The 16,379-nt window shown below is 47.6% G+C and overlaps 1 protein-coding gene across 1 annotated transcript; it reads left to right on the plus strand.

The window, feature by feature from the left end:
- Positions 1 to 255: 255 nt before the first annotated feature.
- Positions 256 to 9,128, plus strand: PRKRIP1 (PRKR interacting protein 1). The gene is made up of 6 exons (XM_082493003.1): positions 256 to 389; positions 1,541 to 1,619; positions 3,065 to 3,165; positions 3,931 to 4,016; positions 5,817 to 5,884; positions 8,296 to 9,128. Exons 1-6 carry the CDS (start codon positions 270 to 272, stop codon positions 8,409 to 8,411), a joined length of 570 nt encoding a protein of 189 aa, XP_082349129.1. The 5' UTR covers positions 256 to 269; the 3' UTR covers positions 8,412 to 9,128.
- The last annotated feature ends 7,251 nt before the right edge of the window (positions 9,129 to 16,379 follow it).

Here is a 16,379-nt window from a genome sequence, read left to right on the forward strand (position 1 = left end):
AGCAACTTCAGCCCCCAGCAAAGCCGCGCCAGGGCCCGCAGCCACCCTCGGCCGCTGCCTGCTTTCTCCTGCCGGCCCCCGACCGTGCCCCAGGAGCCTGGCGGGCCCGCCAGACGCCCGTTTCCCCGCGGGGTTCCCTTTTACAGTGGTCATTCTCCTCCCCGCAGGCCGCCGCCCGCCGCCATGACAGGCCGCGGCGGCCCCGCTAGGCCGGGCGCGTCGCGCGGCGTGACGTCGTCGTCGGGGCGGGGCGCGGAGGCGGCTGGAACATGGCGGCGCCCTCGGCCCCGCGGCCGCCCCGGCCCCGCAAGGAGCCGCAGCCGCTCGTCATCCCGCGGAGCGCCGCGGAGGAGCAGCGCCTCCGCCTCGAGCGGCTCATGAGGAACCCGGTGAGGGCAACCGTCCGGGCCCCTGCCCCTGCCCCTGCCCCTGCCCCTGCCCCTGCCCCTGCCCCTGCCCCTGCCCCTGCCCCTGCCCCTGCCCCGGGCGGCGGGTCCGTCAGGGGAGAGGGAGACCGATACAGCCACTTCCCCGGGGTCTGTGAGGGGAGAGGGACCGATCCTCCCCTTTCCCCTCCCCCATTCTGTGAGGGGAGACGGAACGATCCCCGCTTCCTTCTCCCCGGGTCCGTGAGGGGAGATACATCGACACCGCTCCCCCCCCCCCCTCCCCTTCCCCCCTCGCCTTCCTTCTCCCCGGGTCCGTGAGGGGAGACGGAATGACCCCCGCTTGCTCCTCCCCGGTTCCGTGAGGGGAGAGGGACCCAACCCCACCACCCCCGGGCTCTGTGAGGGGACAGAGGCCGACACGCGTACCCGCCCCCCCCGGCACACACACCGGGTTGCCGTGAGGGGAGAGGGATCCATCTTCCCCGGGGTGCCCTGAGGAGAGAGACCCATCCCGGCGGGAGGACTGGCCCCGCAGTGCAGCTGATCGTCCGTCTGCCCGCTGTTTTTAACTGGGGGGAGCATGACACGGATTCCTCTAACTGGGTGTTTTGATCCTTGTCCTGAGGAGGAGGTGTTTGCCAGGTGGAGACTCTCACCCTCCCTCTGTGCGTGTGCTGGAGGAGGCTGAGACGTTGCGCGCCGTGTTCTTTCTCTGACCTTGCACCATGTGTTCTCCCTTCCCTGCTCTTCCCTGTCCTCTGTAGATCTGGCATGGGAGGTGCACAAATGCCTTTCATCTCTTCCCAGACCACTGGTAGTGGGAGTATACTCAGGTTCTGCGAGTGCTGGAGGTGCTGACTTGCTTCCTTCTAGTTTCCATACTGAAAAGAAGCACAGACACTCCTAATCCTCCTGGGGTTTGTTGACCTGCAGGACTGAATGTGAGGGAAAGACATGATACCTCCCGATTCTTGTTTTCTGCCTGCTCCTGATCCCTATGCATGAAGAAATTGCTACAGCTGTGTTCCTTCTGAGATCTGTCAGCTGATGGAAGAGGCTGTTGTCAGACATATACCACCTTTCAACAATGTGTTAAAATTGCAGACTTTGCTCCTAGAAGATACTGATGACTGGTTGGTTTGTTCTTGCAGGAAAAGACTGTACCAATTCCTGAAAAACTGAATGAATGGGCACCAAGACCTCCCCCGGAGTTTGTTAGAGATGTCATGGGTAAAGATACTATTCTTCAGATAACTCTAGGGTCAGCTACATTAAACTTAGAAAAGTGTTTAACAGAAAACACCAGAGACGGTTTTCTGTTGTTGCTCATTTTGCTGGAGAAAAGAGGTATGAAATGTACTTCAAGAGTTGCTTTTCCAAGTTTTATTTGGTTCTCGGGTTCCACTTTTCTGCTTGTTGTCAGAATGCAAAGTGAACAATGCCTGTGGTGCTCCAGCACGTGGACTACATGCAGTGAAATAAGCTGCTGCTCTGGTGATGACAAGTAAATGACAATAAGTAAATCTGTCCTTTCTGCGGATCTGAGAGTGTTCTGGAAGCTCAGAATTATGAAGTCCCTCTTGACTGCTTTGAGTCTGAATCTCAGGTAGTGAGAAGCAGACACATGCAGTGGATATGATTGTACTTGCTCAGGTAGGGAGGTGGCAGCTGTGCAAGGAACCTGATGCAAGTATTCTGCTTACACTTTACTTTTACCTGCAGGGATTAAATTTAGTAGTTGTGGTATAAATTGTAGCTGCATATAGAAGTTCTGTCTTTCTTTGGGACCTTCATTCTTATTAATGATCCTTTTTAGAGGCTGACTGGTTATTTCAGAATAATTGATCTTGGACTAAAGCTTTTATACACTTTGGAATAAACTGTTCTGCTTATTGTAATTCCCTGATGGCTTTTTCAAATAGCTTTGCTATGTGCTTGAGTTGAACTGTCTTGTTTTTCTGGGAGCACCTGATGTGCTGGGATTCTGTTGGTATCAAGAGCGCTTCTAGTGCAATCCCAGCTGCCATGTTTTAATTACTAGGTGTCTTCTTTGAGGAATGCATTTTTGTGCTTTGCATTGAGAAATGGCTCAGGAGACAGAGGAAGAGAATGGATTGCAATGTTGAAAGCTCCTTTGAGACTTCAACATATAGACTGATGCCAGAAAGACAGCTACAGGGATTTCATTTATGAAGAAACAGTCAAAAACTGTCAGTAGTATCTGTCTGGCATGGAAAAGTATAATTTGATGGAATTTATCACTTTTCTGTTGACCTTTATTTTTTTGTATGAGATGCTGAAAATGAGTGAGAAGCAGCCTCAGGATGTTTTAGCTCACCTCTGCATATAAAAGAGGTGTGCTTATAAAAGGGTGTGCATTTGATCCCTAGTTCTTTTACTGCCTCAATGTCCAGTTAAGACTGGATTCTGTCTAGGGGAGTAACTGACCAGTAGAAACTGCAGTGAAGCATAAGCATATGGTTTGCAGCTCACTTTGGCTTTTGATTGTGAGTGATTTGAGCTTATATAAAATGGTGACACACTCTGTGTGGTGTTAGCAGATTTTCATCTTACAGTGCCCTTTCATGTGTCCTGTCCCTCAGCATCTAGCTGTAGTCATTTGTGAGCATTTAGTAAATATTATTTTCTAGCAGACTAACTCTTATTTATTGTAGGTTCCAGTGCTGGAGCTGGGAGTGGGGAGTTTCATGTGTACCGGCATCTTCGTCGGCGTGAGTACCAGAGGCAAGATTTCATGGATGCCATGGCTGAGAAGGTCAGCAGGACTCTTTATAATTCCCCCCCGACTATTTGATGTTCATTGCAAATCTTTTTTTTTTTAAAGTCATGTACAAATAATTCAGTTCCAAACCATCCCTTATCAGAGGAAAAATGTAGGAATATGTGATATGTGGCGTCTTTGTCAGTATTGAAACATTTGGTGCTTTGTGTCAGGCGTGCTCCATCTTCTCTGTTCATTGGGGTCCTAGCACACAGTAAGACTGCACGTGAACATTTGTGTTCTCAGGTTGGATTGAAAATGCTTTAAAAACTGCAAATCCCTAATGCCACTGTCTTGCACAGACAGAATCAAAGCAAGCACCTGTGCACAATCTGGATTGCTCTCTTTTAAGTCTTAAGGAGGAGTAGAATAGCACCTCTTTCAGAGAGCAGTCTTGTTATACTCTCTTTTGGCCAACACAAGTCCTTTGATATATATGTTAATCTTTGTGTCTCTAGTTATTGTCTTGCTTTTACTGAAACGTTCTTTAGGGCAGAAGCCAAACCTTCCTCATCTGTTTTGGTGAGGATTCTTCCCTTTAAAGGCTTCGCTGTTTGGCTCAGGCTGCAGGTTAAAAATGTTGTCTGTATAGAGGTCATCCCTAGGAATATGGCTTTTGTATAAAGAAGTAGCCAGACAAAATCTGGCAAAGCTCCCTTCTGTATTTTGCTAAAAGACTTCTCCCTAAAAGGACATGGCTTTGAAAAAAAGTATTTTAATTTAGATTGTGACCAAAGTATGACATGTGATCAATTACAGCAAAGACTAGATGAGGAATTCCAGAAGAAACTGGAGAGGAATAAGATGATTGCAGAAGAACAAACAGCAAAACGCAGAAGGAAGCGGTAAGGGCAGATTGTTCCCAGGAGGCTTGACGTGGAAACCCTCATGCCCTGTGCCTCATCTATAGCTGCATGCTTTGGATAAATGCTATCATTCTGTGTCTACATCTGTCAGCTGAGAAGTCTGGCCGTGGAAATTAATTTTGTTAATGTCACTGTTTGGTTTCTAAAGGTGGCTGTAAACTTGACAGGCTTTGCTGGCATGGTTTACTTTCCGTGCCATCGCTAGCAGGATTACTTTTGACTGGTTGAGCAGTTTTTGCTGACACAGTGGTGTTGACTGCAACATGTCTTACTGCATTATTTGTTATAACAGTGTCTGGAAAGGTTTATATTTACATCTGGCTTAGATAAATATCTGAAACAGCTGACACTAAGCAGCTTAAGTGCAAAAATGGATACTGCTTAACACATACACGTATGGATTCGGAGTGTGGTGGGACCTAATGCTGTCCTGCGTACACTGTCAGTGTGACTAGTCCAGTTCAGTCTGTGAATACTGAAAAGGCCACCGATGGGTGCAGTATTGTTAAATCAGTAGCTGCTTCTACCTACCGCATTGAAATGTCTGGCAGGTCTAGTAAGTTAGATGGAAAAATTAAAAAATATTAAATCCATCCTTCTCTTAAGTTTTAGACAAAGTGAATCATTTACCAAATTGATTCTCTCAAGAAATAGTCTGAGCATTGTAATGCAGTGATACAAGAATTTAAATTCCACAGTCTGTGTCCACCATACCTTTCAGAAATAGCAGGGTATCATGTCTCAGCTCTTTCAGAGGGTCTGACCCTGAGCAGCCTCTCTCTTCCGTCTTTGAGAATGGGGCTTTGCGTCTTGTAGCTGAGAGTTGCTGCTGAAAGGCCTGTGCATAGTGACTCACTGGCATATTAGCACAAAAGTGCACAACACAAGCACTGTTGCCATCTTACTTTAATTTAGTGTGGTCCAACAGATGGCCAGCAAGTCAGATCTGGCCTGCTGCCTTTCCCTGGCTGAGATGGAGAACAACTGTTCAAATAGCAAACGCTGCCTAAACACTCCCAACACCTCCTTGTCCCCCTTCTGTAGTCTAATGGTGTAGGTCCCAAGCAGCTTTGCACTGTAGGAGCCCCTCTAACTTCCTTCACCACCCCCCTTCTCTTCTGTCCTGACCTAACAGGTACAGTACTTGGCGCTCTGTTTATGGTGTTGAGAGAGGAAGTTGAATCCCGGATTGCTCTGCCACGTGTCTGCCATTAGACTGCCTGGTTACCTTTGCTAGGCAAATAGAACTGGGTCGTACGAACTGAAATTCCCTCTTAGCCCTAATTTTACTCCTAGGGTCCAACATACTGATTAAGTGCAGCCAAAGATGAAGGTCAAAGCGTACTGCATTATTTTTTGCAATTAAAGTATGCATGGTGATGACTTTATTTTCAGTTCCAGCGGTCTGGGTTTTGACAACATTTTCTCTCTTTGTTTATCAGGCTAGGTAGCTAAAATGTAGGAGCAGTTTCATTTTTGTTCCTTCTGTGTTCTTGGAGATTCTTGTATATCATATAGTTTTGGTTGCAGTGGTGTCATGAAAGACTTTTAAAAAAAAAAAAAAACATTAGACTAAAAACACCATAGAAAAATTTCTGTCGATCATGTGTCTAAGTTTGCTCTCACTGAATTTTCAGTTGAGGCCAAATTCCATTTGAACTTCTCTGTTGAAGTCTGTTTTTCCAAGATGTCTGTAATATGTCCTTTATCAGTGTATGAATGTGCAGAAGCATTACAATGTTGGATTTGCATAAGAGTCTTTTCTTCTTTGCTTTATAGCCAGAAGTTAAAAGAGAAGAAACTGCAAGCTAAGAAAAATAAACTCGAACAAAAGAAGCAGGAAAAAGGTCAGTGAAGTTTAGTTTTCTCAAGACTTAGTTCTGTTCCCTAATTGAAGCCTAGAAGGGTTTGTTCCACCCCGCTACCCCAAGTATTCTCAGTACAGGGATAGGAGCCTTAAGCTTGTTATTTTAGCTAATGTTTCAAAAGTCCTCTTTGAAAGCAATCTATGTTGAGATTTAATCTTACAAATAACTTGGCTGCTTGTGAATGTTTTCCCTTTATTAGGGGAAATTCTGGACAGCAAACATTGGAAACCGAGTTTGTTGATTGTGGATGTTTTGCCCCAACTATCCTGACAAATTGCAGATTTAGAACATCTTCTGCTAAAAAAGGCAATATTGTTAAAGGCTGTTATTTTTCCGAGTATATTTTGAATGTGTATGGGAAAACAGGTGGAAAAAATGCACAGCTTGGACAGCAAGAACCGAGATATGATTTTGTGTGTAAGAAATTGAGCCACCTTGGTGCCATCTGTTCCACGCGACTATTTTGTTTCACACAGAAATAAATGTGAAAAAACTGACTGCCTCTCTTCTCCTGCAGTCTTGAAAATTAATGTTCAGCAATGTCAGTGTAACTGTTTGCTCAGACTCTTGAATAGTTGTTGCTTCCTTTCAGTAAGTGTATTTCAGCTTGGTCTTTCAAATAGTTGTTCTTTGTGAATCAGCAGACTGCTTTGTGCTTAAGCACACTAACTCTGCAGTCCTAAAGTTACAACAGTTCCTGATAATTCTTCTAGAACAGTGACTTGTCTGACAGTTCCACCTTATTTCTGCTTTGCTTTTCAAAATTGGATCTGTGTCAACTGAACCATTGCCAGCCTCCCATATAAACATGGGAGGACAAATTAATCATTTGGTTAATTTTACTTGTGACAGCAAGTGAATGTAGTAGAGTGGGGGGGTGTGGTTTTTTGTTTTCATTCTGGGGTTTTGGTTGTTTTTTTTTTTCTTTTTTTAAGCTACTCATTTATGAATTGTGACTGGGAGGAGAATTTAAGTATGAGTCAACATACTTTTGTTCACTTTGAGTGAGCAAAACAGAATACCCATCCCTTTAGGGAGTGTCTGAGAGAGAGGTGAGCTGGATCAGGGACTGGCACTGTGCTATGGGACTGCCATGTATCAATTGGGCTGGAATGCTTTTGTTCAGAACAAGTAACTCATCTTCTGGAAGCCAGAATCCAAACTCTCCTGTCTTTAGAACAGTTCTTAGCTCTTTACAGTTTGTGATTGTCTATTTTAAAAATAAAATCAGTGGAGATAGGAGCTGCTGATAGCCATCTGTAGTCTACTGAGAACAGGCTTGTCTTTTTCTAGTTTTGTGTGCCCTGGGTTGAGATCTGAGAATTTTTTCGAAATTAATTGAAATGTATTTGTGGGATGTGGCAGGTGAGAATTTATCTTCCTTTTTGAATGAATAAAGAAAACCTCTGAGTTGCCGTCTTTCACCTTTGTTGTAGTAAAAACATTAAGAATAAAGGTTGGCACTAAATACGGCCAGCTGTTTAAGTTGCATTATTATACAGACCCCTAATAAAAAATGAAAGTACAGAACTTCGCCACGCGGTGGCATCAGACCACTAATCCTAAATCCTACGTGTAACTGGTCAGAATATGAGCTGAGTGTGACTTGGCCTGAGAAACAGTAAAGGTACAAGAGCTGCTGGGAGCAGAAGAATGGGTATTTGATTCAGGTCCCACTTTATGCTGTACCTAATTTTCATTATCCTTTATTTAATTTCTGGTAGGTATTTTCTGGTCTTTTAGCAGGCTTCGTGAGTTTTCTGTTACCCTCATTAATCTTGCACATATCTTAACGAGTTCCTGTACTTGCAGTATACCAAACAGTCTGTAAAAGTTCATGGCACCTTGTGGAATTTCTGTAAACAAAAGGTAAACATGTTTCTGTAAAAAAAAAAAAAAAAAAGTGTGTAGGGATATACTGAGCTTCCTCTGTGGCTTCTCAGTGCCTGCATTCTTTAACAGAACTGTGTGGTACTTGAAAGTTCATGCCGACACACAAGAATTGGGAATGAGATAATCTGTCACTTCAGCGCTTGACTACCTCTGTTTGAAATAATGTTCCATAGGAGGTGGAGTTGTTTAATGATGGACTTGGCACAGTGGTAGCTTTGGAGGTAAGGGAATATTTCTCCAAGGGAGAATTTGATATTCTGAGCTCTGCATCACTCAGTAGAATTAATATAACCTGATACATGTTTCCTTAGTATCTGGGACTACTCTGTTGTGAGATACTTAACAAGGAGGACTCATGGGAATATGTTATCTATCCGTGCTAATTAGCGTGACCCAATACACGTTTGCTTAGCACCTGAGACGATTTTGTTGTGAAATGCTTAACAAGGGAGACACACAGGAATATGTTATCAATTCATACTGTTTGTGTTTTTTAGAACCTGATCAATCTCAAGAGCAAGTCAGCAGCGAGGATGATGAAGAGGATAGCAAGGAGGAGGAAGAGAAGGAGGATGATGCTGAAGAGCCAAGTTTTGTGATGGGAAGAGGATGAGGCCTTTCAGGGACAGCTGTAAACACTGTTCATTGCTTTATATTCAGGAGCATGAAAGTCTTTCATCTCAGCCAAGCAGAACCCATTGGCATACGTTATATCTGCTTAATGGTGAATGACCTTCACGTCACAGGCCCAAGAGATATTGATAGAGAAATGCCAAATAAGAGATTTTTTCTTAATTGCTTGTATAACTGCTATGCAGTCTGCTCTAAGTTTGCTCTAAAGAGTCAGCCATAAGTCTCTGTGACCCTAGAGTTCTTTCAAACATGGCCCAGAGTGTTTTTTTGTCTGAAAGCTAAAACATATCCATTACCATTTAAGGAAAATATTACTGTGAGGGCTACGTATTCTACTTATGTCAAAGCTGGTAGCAGTGGGATACATGAATCTAAGGGAAGAGTTTAACCTAAAGTAGAAAAGTGGTCTGTAGCCAGACTCTCCTGCACTGTGAGTGTTCTGAATTTGGGGTTTTGTATGGGGTCATCTCTAACCCAAAGAAATCAGTTTATGTTGCTAGACGAGTTCTATAGATTTTTAAGCAGGATCCCTTTTTTATTGCTAAAACTTTCCCTATTACTTTTCTTCCATGTTTTTTAAATGAATAAAGGGGATGTGTTGGATTGTTCTGTCTTCTTTTTTTTTTTTTTAAGGAGGATTTCAGTAAAATAAAGAAATGCTTGCAGGTGCTGCAGGAAGGGACAAAAAGACCAAGTGATGTGCACATGAAGAATATGGAAAAAGGTGTTAGCTGTATTTCATTTACTTTTTGCTTTTGGATTAGAACAATGTCTTCTCCAAAAGATTATGTCTGTAAAGCCTCCAAATCCTGTGGCAGAAAGGCTTGGAACAGAATAGTTTTGCTTGTGTTCAGCTTCATGTAATGACACTTGCCTTTCTCTCTGCTTGAGCTCTCTGCTTTGAACTTCGGGTTCCCCAGTAGGAATCGTAACATCCATATATATATTTACTTATTGGTGCTTAAATGAAAAGCATATGCAGTAGTGGTTTTGTGTGTAACTTAGTTTGTTGTCTTTTCAGTATATCTTTAATTAGAAGTGCCTGCTATCTTTCAGACACGCTCATCCCAGGACCTCGGCATCCAGAATGTGGTGCTACTTCTTCTCAAGCCTTTGTTAATGCCAAATTATTTAAAGCAAAAACAATAAAAAGGGAGAATCCCTTTTTCAATTTAGCCTTTGTTGAACAGTGCTGCCAGAAATCCTGCATTTTGTCTGAGCTGGCTTTATGTAATGGCTTCTCAGTGGTATTACCATGGTGGTGGGGAAGCAGATGTGATCAAGTGCAAGCGATGTTTGTGTTTAGCTCCCTTGTACATACCCAAAGACTTTAGAGCTGGATAACTTCTGAGCTGCAAGGTCCACATCCCCACCACCACCCCGTGTTAGAGATCTGCATGGAATTTTTTTTCGCTTTGTCTCCGTAGAGGCAGGTGCTTTGGAGTAAGTTGTGACAGTGTTTTATTTTCTAGCGCTTAAGAATGCAGAATGGATGTTCTGTAGTTGTTGGCATTTTCCCTGTGGAGAGGGATGAGTTATGAGAATTGCTTCACTTGAGTTGCCCTTAGGGCAGGTAAACCCTGTTGATACATCTGTGTCGTAGGATGAGCCATCAAAACGTGATGTTTCTTAGCTTTCGTGGATGGAGAAGGAGTGAGAGTCCTACAAATAAACAGACTGTTCTGCCTCTGAGCTTGTCAGGCTTTTGAGCTGAATAAATAAGTGGTGTTTTGCATTAAGTAGAGCAGATGTTGCATTAAGCAGATGTTGCATTAAGTAGAACAGATGTATGAGGACACGCTTCTCAGTTGTGAAGAAGATGGACTTGAGTTGGTCTTGGTGAACTAAATGAATTCAGGTTGTGCGGCCTCATCCTGCCTCCCTAGGATGCCGTCGTTACCCATGCTGAATTATTCATACGCTACGTTTTCTAGGAATGCTAAGTTTGTAGGTGAAATCCATAAAAAGCAAGGAGGATGTGTTGCTGAAGGTGGTAGCTGCCTTACGGTCTTTCTCTCTGGGGTGTCTGAGTGTAAGCAGTAGGAGCTGTACTTGGTAGGTGTTGCTATGAATTCTGAAAAATACTATGCCTTGTTGTGGTGGTTCCTGTCAGTACTATGTCTTCCAGAACACAAAGGCACGTCAGAGTGAGCGTTTGAAGGGATGTTTCTTCGTTAAGACAAAATGCAAGTAGTCTGTGACCTCAAAACGCAGAGAACGTCGTCCGTGGAGTAGAAAAAGGGATGTGCTCCCATGTGTACTAAAATGAGGAACAATTCTACAATTGCTTCCTGTTCCAAATATGGCACCAAAAAAGCAGTAATGATGTAAAGGCTTTAAACTGCCAAGGAGTTTGACCTGCTTACATTAAATTCTTGCTCTGGATTCTTTTCTAGAGGAGTACCTCTCCTTTCTCTGGTGGAGACTAATCTTCAGGGGCTAAAGTTTGCTGCTGTTCCATTTCTACAACGTGTTCATGCAAGCGTGGGACCCCAAGAGACAGCAGGGTTAGTGCTGTAACCGAGCAGAGTATTCGGAATCTCAGAGGTGAAAAGCACACTCAGGATATCAAATGTATTTGTCTCTGATAAGTTTTTAGGAATTGTTTCCCTTTGTCTTTTCCCTCCCCCAGGCAGAGGTGAATCAGGAAGATGGGATTACCTAAAGCTGACCCGTTGTGCCGCCTTTCAGCATTTTCTTTATCTCCTTTTCAGGGAAGGAACTCCCTCCTCTTTCCCATAAGCCTGTCCCTATCCTTGCTCTTCTGATGGGTTTATACAGGATTTCCTGCTGAGTCAGTAGAGGAGGAATGCGGGAGATAGCAGCCTGCCTTCCTAGCCCGCCTTTACGCTGGGAGCCGCTTCTCTGCTTCAGCCAGAGGATGCTGCAGCTCGGCGCAGGCAGAAGTCAGCACTGCCTTTTGACTTATGTAAGTGGCGACTTTTTGCTGTATAATTAATAATTGTAATAAAAGCACAGTTACACCCCGTTGCACCCATACCTTCTCTGTGGAAAGACTTAGAGACCCAAGGGCCAGACTGTCCTGGTTTGACACAGACCGAGTAACATTTCTATCGAGAGGGGAGTGGGTGGGGTTTCACCCCGACCATGAATTTAGGGATCCACAGACCTGATGTTTTTCCCTGCGGATGCACCTTCACAGGGGGAGCTCCGGCCCCCCAGGGACCCCAGCCCACTGCTGGAAGGGCCGCCTGGCCCCGGTGGCACTGGGGACAGCTCGGGATGGCCCTCCTCTGTTTAGTAAAGCCCCCAATCCACCCACCCCTCTCTCAGGCGCCGGTTCCTCCCAGCGGGGGAAGCCCACGCTGCGGTGCTCGGCGCTGCACGGCGGGATGCGGGGTGGAGGGGCGGAGCTGTCCTCACTTGGCTCCGCCCCTAGCCACACCCCCGCGGCCACGGCCCAATGAGGCGGCGGTCACGTGAGGCGGGCGGGGCGACTGCCCGCCCCCCCATTTCCTGCAGGTCACGTGGCGGGTGCCCGGCGTTGCCTTGGCAGCGGCGGAGGCGGCTCCGGCTCTCGGCGGCGGCGGTGGCGGCGGCGGCGGCCGCTCCCGGGGCGCCGCGCCCGACCCGGCCCGGCCCCTGGCCAGCCAGCGCGGTGAGCCAGGGCCCGCCCCCTCAGCCCCGGGGGGGGGGCCTGTCCCGGGGGGCTGTGTGGGGGAGTCCCGTGCTCTGGGGTAGCTTCATCCCCACTGGGTGTTTTTTTTTTTGGGGGGGGGGGGCTTATCCTGCGTGGATGGGAGCATCTCCTGCCCGGCCTGCGCCGGGAGGAGCGGGGCTTATCCTGCCCCACCCCGGGTGGAGGCATCCCCTGCCCGGGGTGCTGGGGCGGGGAGAGTTGGTCTTAGCCTTGCCTGGATGGGGTTTCCCCTGCCTGCGGGGGAGGGAGGGGTACGGTCCTCATCGCGCCCAGGCGGGGGGAATCCCCTGCCCGGGGTGGGGGTGTTGGAGGGGTCCCGTCCTGCCCGGCGGTGCTTTGGAGCTCCTTTGGGATGCTGAGGGCAGGCCAGCTCTGGGGGGGGGACACCGTATGGTGCCAAAGGGATCCTCTCGCTGGGGGTGCTGTAGGGGAGGCACCTCCTGCCTGCCCTGGGGGGAAGCCCCAGCCCCAGGGTGCTGCTGGGTCCCAGACGTGGGGAGGGAGCGGGCCACATCCTGCCTGGGCAGGATCCCCTGGCTAAGGGTGCCTTCAGTGGGGAGGATCCTCGCTGTGAGGGGGTCTGACACTGTCTTGGGGAGATCCCCATTGTGTGGGGTGGCATCCTGCCCGGGGTGTGCTGAGAGTGGATGGGGAGGAGGAGGAGGAGGAGAACCCCCCCTGCTCAGGCAGTGCCCTGTGAGTAGGATCCCGGCTGTGGTGGTGGAGAGAGGGGGTCGCATCCTGCTCGGTGAGGGAGGGAGTGGGAACCCCTGCTTGAGGTGCGCTGCTGTAAGCGGGGGATCACGACTGTGGGTGTTCACATCCTGCCTGGGGGGGTGTGACATCCCAGGGATGCTGCTGGGGGGGGTCCCAAGCCAGAAGAGAGCATGGGAAGGGGGTTCCCCATAGCAGAAAGGGACTGAGCTTGGGAGACCCAGAGCAGCAGAAGAAGGAGGAGTAGTGGGGTGAGGGGGTTTGGCTTAGCCACGGTGTGCGGGATCTTGAATGATACTGTACAGGGGAGAAGGGCACTGGTACAAATACGCTGATTGCTCTCGGGCCGTGGGGCAAAACCCTGGGTCCAAGGGGAGGCTGGTGTCCCAAAACCAGGCAGAATAGCTGGCAGCGCTGCTGAGACAGCGCTCTGTGGGCGATTGTTTGGGGCAGGAAGGGGATCCGTGTATCTCAGCCCCAGCTGCGTCTGCTTCGTTCCCTGCTGTGAAGAAATCCCCGCACGTGCGCTTGCAACGGCACAGGGGCAGCTGAGATACAAGGCACGGCAAAGGCTGTCCCCGCTACGCTGGCGGCTCCAAAGGACAGCGCTGGACAGATTAACAAAATCGATATGAGGTAGCAATCGCAGAGAGCTTTCTGTCTTCAGCGGTGTGAAATGCAGCGGGGTCAAACGCATCAGTGGTGCAACGGAAGTGAGTAAAGACACAGCTGGGACGGACTTGGCCAGAGCTGGCAGTTAGGCTGAGGAAAAGGTCTCCTCCATCCAAAACTCAACAGCCTTGTGCAGTAAAACCCTGAAGGATAGTTATTTCTGTAAGAGCAAGTGTCCTGAACCTTTAACATTGCAAGGCAGGAACATGAAATCTCCAGCATAACTTTCCCCTGACGCAGATAACTGGCCAAAAAGTATTTCCAGAGTAAAACTGCTTAAGATACGGTGCGTGTAAAATGCATCTTTGGTCTTGTGTTTCAGCCCTCAGAGCCCTCCACCCAATCTCTCCATGTCTGTAGCCAGCAAGGTGAGTTTGCCATCCTGTTACTGCCCATTTGGGCTATGTTTGTGTTTATGGACCTTATTCTGAAGTTGTTTACTTATTTGGGAACATCTCTTGAGCTGCTCCAGGGTGAAAATTCATCCTTGTGGTATTTTTAGCTTATTTTTCTAAGGAAAGAAGCAGATGTGATTGGGTACTCTTACTCTCCCTCTGTAACCTCTGAATTCATTTGTCTTTTCAATGGAATTTGTCCCAGGGGTTGAAATTTCCTACATACAAAGTTCCTACACGTTTTGTGAAAATAAATGGCAGGGTAGAGGCCATCAGTGTCCCAACTGCGGACAAAGCTAATAAATGCACCCCACACTATACGTTGCAGAATCCACACAGGATGTTGTCACAGGAAACAGCTTCATAACTTTGCTGCTCACAGAATGTCTCTGCTCTGATCCTCCCAGGAGGCTTGGGCAGAGATTTTTTTTTTTTTTTCCCCCTTCTTCTGTAAAATAGGTGATTCTTGTCTTTTTCTGGAAACTCAGAACAAGCAGTGAGGTTTGTTCCTGTTATTCTGTTCTGGTTTTATATTGTTGCGTGGAAGTTCTTTTATGTTTGGGTTGTTTGTTTTTCTTTTTAATAATTTGAAAACCGCTGAGCAGTTCAGGAGCCATCCTGGAGTCCTGCAGGGGCTGTAATAGCGACCTTGTCAAAATCTGCCCAGAAAAACAAGTCTTGTGCTCCTGCTGCCATCCTTATGTCTGAAGGGGCTGGAATCTGAAAGCCCACCGTGCTCAGGAGGGACAGCCGATCTTAAGACCTGCAATGCTTTATTTGCTGCCTGCAGTCTAATCCGTCTTGTTGTGCCTGGAACAGCTTTGTTCTTTTTTAGTAATAGCATTTGGAGTTGTGGGCAGGTGGTGGCCTTTTTATCTTTGCCACTTCCTCAAATCTCACGGCGAACGCGGGTTTATTAGCTGGCACCATGTGGGCCGTGTACTGGGAGAGCTGGGTGGAGTGGGGCGGGGGGGGGGGACACGAGCAGGGCTGGGGCTCCTCTCAAGCGAACAGCGAAGTGCCTGTGACCTTGAGGTGTGACGCTGGGACTAATTAGTACCACACCAGGTGTGATTCTGGGCATGCATCTCCTCCTCGGAGCTGGAAAGTACTTCTAGCCAGAAGGGTCTTGTGCGGTGCAGCTCTGGGGTTGCTCCCCGCCACCGCCGTGGTGGTTGGTGATGGAGTTGTGAGTGTGGGGTTAAATCAGAGAATCATGGTTCCCATTCTTTGGGAGGTTAGGGAAAGCATCTTTCTTATGAGGAAAGGCTGAGGGACTTGGGGCTTGGAGAAAAGAAGACTGAGGGGGGATCTTATCAATACTTACGAATCCTTAAAGGGAGGGTGCCGGGATGATGGGAACAGTCTTTTTCCAGTGGTGCCCAGTGACAGGACAAGAGGGAACGGGCACAAACTTGCCCATAGGAAGTTCCACGTCAACCTGAGGAGGGACTTCTCTCCCGTGCGGACGGCAGAGCACTGGCACAGCTGCCCAGAGAGGGGGGGAGTCTCCCCCTCTGGAGCCATTCCAAACCCGCCTGGACATGTGCTGTGCCACTGCTGGAGGTGCCCCTGCTCTGGCGGGGGGTGGGACTGGGGGAGCTCCAGAGGGCCCTTCCAACCCTCACCAGTCTGGGATGCTGTGATCTAGTTTCAGATGTTTGTCAGAGTTGAGAAATTTTTGCTCCAAACGTTTAGTGAATTCTGTGGTGTGTCCGTGGATGGCATGGAGATCACCAGAGCCGTCCGGCTACCGTGTGGTGTGCGGAGGCGGTGGTTTGGACCTCGCGCTTGTCCCTGCTCACAGCTGTGGCGGTCACCACCTGAAATAGTCCTGCTGCTTTCTTACATCTTTCAGTGTAATCGCTTGAATCTGAAGACGCTGAAACTACCTGGAAGGCAGCTCGCTTTTCCCCTTGGAATTGTCTTTTCCTTTCCGCGTGCTAAGGGCCACCTGTGGAAGTAAGGGAAGAGGATTCTTGGTCAGATGTGGCTGATAAGTGCAGCGTGAGCAATTCAGGAAATTTAACTTCCTGCTGCAGAAGCCTGGGAAGTTCATTTGTTAACCCAACACAGCATTCAGTTCTGTGACTACTGGGAAAGATCTGTGCTTGTCTAAACTGAGCTATGATGCGCAATGGTTTAACTGAAAAAAAAAAATGGTATCCAAAGAAAGAGCAAAAAGCGACTCCCTGAACATGCTCACTGGCGTTACTTTGGTACTCTGGGGAGATGCATTTGGAGCCAATCCATGAAACACTGTGAAATTAACTGTCAGCTTAAAACAAAACGTTGAGTTGGGGGCCCTATTTCCTAAGTGTCTTTATGTAAAACAAACTTTTTATTAGCAAGGAGGAATTAAAGGAGGACGTTAAGATGCCAGCTTTGAAATGAAAAGCCAGATGCTGTGCAGCCGTCCTGAATTCCTGCTGGAATAGTTCCCAGGTTTACTTGTGTACTCTTTCCTAGTTCTCGTGGTCATTTTTAGCAATTATGGATGGTCCTT

This window comes from Vanellus vanellus (assembly GCF_965231255.1).
Source record: "Vanellus vanellus genome assembly, chromosome: 19".
NCBI classification, from domain to species: domain Eukaryota; kingdom Metazoa; phylum Chordata; class Aves; order Charadriiformes; family Charadriidae; genus Vanellus; species Vanellus vanellus.